This window comes from Ipomoea nil, unplaced genomic scaffold (genome assembly GCF_001879475.1).
Source record: "Ipomoea nil cultivar Tokyo-kokei standard unplaced genomic scaffold, Asagao_1.1 scaffold2845, whole genome shotgun sequence".
Taxonomy (NCBI): Eukaryota; Viridiplantae; Streptophyta; class Magnoliopsida; order Solanales; family Convolvulaceae; genus Ipomoea; species Ipomoea nil.
The window spans coordinates 363,876-368,873 of record NW_017619273.1 but is presented as its reverse complement, the minus strand read 5'-3'; the positions used below and the strand labels follow the sequence as shown (position 1 = coordinate 368,873).

At 37.9% G+C, this 4,998-nt stretch overlaps 1 protein-coding gene across 1 annotated transcript; it reads right to left on the bottom strand.

Moving 5' to 3' along the window:
- Positions 1–3,255: 3,255 nt before the first annotated feature.
- Positions 3,256–3,987, bottom strand: LOC109159779. The gene has a single exon (XM_019307892.1). It carries the CDS (start codon positions 3,985–3,987, stop codon positions 3,256–3,258), a length of 732 nt encoding a protein of 243 aa, XP_019163437.1.
- Between the last annotated feature and the right edge of the window lie 1,011 nt (positions 3,988–4,998).

Genomic DNA, 4,998 nt, shown 5'->3' with positions numbered 1-4,998 from the left:
CAGATATATTTTGTATACTATCATCTCGTTATTACTTTCTCACTTTGTCATAGCGACTGTTAAGTTATGAGATGAAATAAGGAATAGCAAATCAAGGTACAAATATTCATATTGATGCTTTTGACATGAAGTCATCATACTTCGGACAAATAAAAACGTATATAGTTTTTTTATGATATAAAATACCTTGATCCACATGAACTCCAGAAGAGTGATAAAATATTTGTCCAGAAGATTTGCACCAATGACAAGTTAGCAAATCTATACCTACAAAATATCTATGAGAAATACCTGATGGATTTATAATTTCCGAATGAGGATTTATTTAGTATTATTAAGTGCCATTATTTACTCTTTAAAGAGTTGTGAATGGGGTTATTATCCTCATGTAGAAGGAATAATATGTACCATTATGTGCTCAATAAAGAGTTGATAATAGACTTATTTATTATCTCAGTCAATATTGATGGTGTAAACATCAATGAAATATATAAAGAGCTTGATGATGTCAGTTCATCTTTAAAGACTAAGATCGATTTTTGAAATAAAAGCTTGTGAAAGCTATAAGTATTATCTCGACTTGAAGATCGAGTTTTTCCTTGAAGAATTTTTATACACCAGTCAGCCTACATCTAAAAATGCTTTTCACATGTCTATATGCATAAGTGTCATGTTTTTATCAAACTAAAGGTTGCCTAATAATCTCTTGAAGCAGATAAGGAACCATTTGGACTCGAAGTCCCTTACTTCATTATCGTTGGAGCACCATTTTAGAACCAGAAGTTCCATAATCGCAACAGGCATATGATATTTGCGATGAAATTGCTAGCAAAATCTAGTGCTTCTCCTACAATGAAGTACTTGAATAATGATTAACATATCCTCCGGTATCTTCAAGATATAAAGACATGATATTTATGTAAGAAACTGTGATACGGTTTTAATAGGCTATTTGGGTACTGTCTATTTTGTTTGATCCCCGTAATGCCAAGTCCAAACTGGTTATACAGTGAATTTCCCTAAATGATCAAAATGAGGACAATAACACCTGTGTTGCACAAATGTTATATGAGCTCTAGAAGAGCCATAAGATTATTGTACACTACTCTAGAGACAATCCAGAAGATTTGTCCAATCCATCTCTTCAAATTTTGAAATATATGTAGAACTTGAAGATTGTTATCTTCAGGGGGAGACGGGAAGTATATTTACTCGAATCAATTCGGAAGATTGGACGTAAAATCCTGAAGATTAAGTCATAAAAGACTAACAGTTGCGCACTATTTGCAACACAACGGGAAGTACATTTACTTGAATCAATCCGGAAGATTGAACGTAAAATCCTGAAGATTAAGTCATAAAAGACTAACAATTGCGCACTATTTGCAACGCATAAATACATAAATATCATGTACTCTTTTCCTCACGAGTTTTCTCCCATTGGGTTTTCTAGTGTGGTTTTTAACGAGGCATGAGTATGATATAGTAATGAAAATGAGGAAAAGTTGCAAAATAATTGCTTAAATAGACAAACCCCAAAATCCTGAAGATTATGCGGTTTGCGCCCTGAAGGCTTATGGTTGTACTCTTTTTCCCTTAACTAAGTTTTTCCCACAGGGTTTTCTTAAGTTAAGGTTTTTAATGAGGCGGCCAAATACAATATATGTTTTTACATATATCATGTACTCTTTTCTTCAACTAGGTTTTTCCCACGTGGTTTTCCTAGTGAAGTTTTTAATGAGGCATGAATATATTTTCTATTGTACTCTTTTCTTGTCTAGGTTTTTCCCACCGGGTTTTCCTAACAAGTTTTTTAACGAGGCAAGGTCGTGGCCGAATAATGTCCAAGGGGGAGTGTTATAAATATATATACTTAGTGGATATTATTATGTAACAGACATATTTATGTCCCCATTATGTTTACCGTTACGATTATCTTATATATATTCCCATGTACAATGTAAGTGAGGTTGATGAATGAAATCATTCCCCTTTTCACTTTTGTCTATCTCTTTCTTCCTGAAAAGTTCAAGTTCATCGGTTAGAGTTAATGGCCAACGGGCACAAACAAACAACATTACAACAATTTGAATGCATAAGTGATATAATATAGTGTACAAAATCATTTCACTTATTGTTTAATTTTTTCCATTTAATGGATTTGAATAACATTAATTATTTAACTACATCTAATGATTTTATTTTTTTAACATTTTCATTCAATGACATAAATTTTATTTTTATCTATTATGAAAGTTAAATGCCAATTTTTTATTTTTTTTTGGTAGAACGGCAGTTTATTTATTAACGGCAAGAGCCCGGTGTCAAATCATACAAAAGAGCTAACTTGGCGTTTTCGGGCAAAGAGTTAACAGTACTAAAAATCATAGAAGCGGGAAAACTCAACCCAAATGAAACTAGAGCATCAGCCACCTGATTGGCTTCCCGATACACATGTTTGATTGCGGAACCCCACGAGTCCAAACAAGAACGAATAGCAGGTATCAACTCCCTTAAACGCCATGGTATCCCGGACAGTTGCTCCATCACCAAAGTGATGAGAGTGAGCGAGTCCACTTCGACCATGGTTGGGCGCTTGGCGATGGCCGTGCACCATTGCAGTGCGGACAGCAACGACAAGCCTCAGCTTCCAAAACCGAAGCGGCCTCTAAGCGGAAACAGAGTTCAACTATGAGGCAGCCACGACTATCTCGCAGGCAGGCACCACCCGCAGCAGCGCTCTCAACAAGCGAAGCGTCAGTGTTGAGTTTTAGCCTCCCTTTCGGCGGAGTTAACCACTTGATCCAAATAGTCTTCTCTGCAGCGGAGGAGCAAACCTCACTACTAGACCAGACGCCAAAAGGAAGTCGTCTTCAGGTCCTTTCCGTCGAATTCTTTGAGCAGAGGACAGCGCAAACAAATCAGTCTTGATCAGCTTAATGATGCCAAACGCCGAAGAAACCTGGGAGTCATATAAACCCCGATTATAAGAGCACCACAGCGCCAAAGAGTTAGACACGGAATGAGTGTCGAGCACCAGGAGATTGCCGTCCCCGGGGCGCCATAAGCCACCACGTATGACACTCCGTTCGTATTGAACTAGAGATTGCACCGTTAAGACCAAAGATGCCACGAAAGTGTTGCCAAACCCTCTGAGAGACCAGGCAGCGATAAAGACAGTGTTCCAGGTCAGCAAAAGCATTATTGCAAAGAGGGCAAATTGAAGGTAGACACACACCAAACCTCTGCACCACATCAGGGAAGGGCAGGAATCGACGAAGCAACCTCCACATAAATATTGAGATCTTCGAGGGGATTCCTTGTCTCCAAATGCAGCCTGAAGACAAGCTGGCACCAGCTTTTTGGCCTAAGAGCTTCATAAGCTGTGGCGGTGGTGAAATCACCCAAAGGGGCGAGTGTCCAGATTACCGCCTCCTCCGTGATTTGGATGTGTTGATCAACAAAGTCGCGTGCTTGCTGCATCCGTTTCCAGGTAAGAGAGGTCGTCGTATGGGAGCCATTGATGTAGGCAGCGTCCATAAAATCACTCCATAAGGATCCCCCACGAAGCAAGTTAAAAAGCAATTTCGCTGAGGATGACTGCTGGATAGTGGCTAGGGACCGAACTCCCAGTCCTCCCTCAGCTTCGGGCAGGCATAAATTCCTCCACGAAATCCAGTGTCTCTTTGGCCTGCCACTGTCCATTCCCCAGAAAAAATTCGCGAATTTTGATTCCAGCGAGCGTTCGGTCTGCTTAGGTAAGAGAACCGAAGACGCAGTGAAGAGAGGGATTGAAGAGATAACATGTTTAATAAGCACCAATCTGCCTCCCGGAGACAGTAATTTCCACTGCCAGCCTTGGAGTCTTGCCTCCACCTTTTCAAGGAGATGCATATAATATAATGGCCGATTCCTACCTTTAAATAAATTAATTCCAAGATAGCGAAATGGCAAAGTAGATTGTTGCATTCCCAGCACCCTCGACATGGTGTTTGCTCGGGTAGGCGTGCAATTCCTGGAAGTGACAAAAAAAACTTTTGTTATAGTTTATTTGGCCTGATCCTTCCTGATATTGAGTTAAAACGTCTGCGAGAGCTTTGAGGGAGGCCACAGATCCATTAACAAAAATTACTATGTCATCCGCGAACGCCAGGTGGGTGATTACCAGGCAACTTGGAGCCGTGACATAAAGTGAAAACAATCCTGTTCCCAATTTTAACAAAAGAGAGCAGGATAGTGCTTAGGAGGCAAGAATAAATAGGAGGGGCCATAGTGGCGCAAATTATGCTGTGCAACCGAATGCACCATGCGCATGGTGCATTCGGTCCAAAACGACGTCGTTTTAGTTAAAAAAACGCGCGTTCGACTTAAAGAAGAAATCAGGTTCGATTCCCGGCAATAGCATTTTTATATATCCATAAATTCATAACTATATATCCATAAATTTATAACTATATATCCACAAATTCATAACTATATATCCACAGTGAATGAATGAAGTAAAAATCCACAACTATATATCCATAGTGAATGAATGAAGTAAAAATCCACAATGAATGAACTAAATATCCACAATGATTGAACTAAATATCCACAATGAATGAACTAAATATCCATAAATTCATAACTATATATCAAGAAATTCATAACTATATATCAAGAAATTCATAACTATATATCCATAAATTCATAACTATATATCCACAGTGAATGAATGAAGTAAAAATCCACAACTATATATCCATAGTGAATGAATGAACTAAATATCCACAATGATTGAACTAAATATCCACAATGAATGAACTAAATATCCATAAATTCATAACTATATATCCAGAAATTCATAACTATATATCCATAAATTCATAACTATATATCCACAGTGAATGAATGAAGTAAATATCTACAATGAATGCTAAATATCCACAATGAATGAACTAAATATCCATAAATTTATAACTATATATCCAGAAATTCATAACTATATATCCAGAAATT

What these genes read in the sequence shown, in the direction of transcription:
- LOC109159779 (XM_019307892.1), bottom strand. Translation starts at nt 3,987, where the DNA reads ATGTCGAGGGTGCTGGGAATGCAACAATCTACTTTGCCATTTCGCTAT.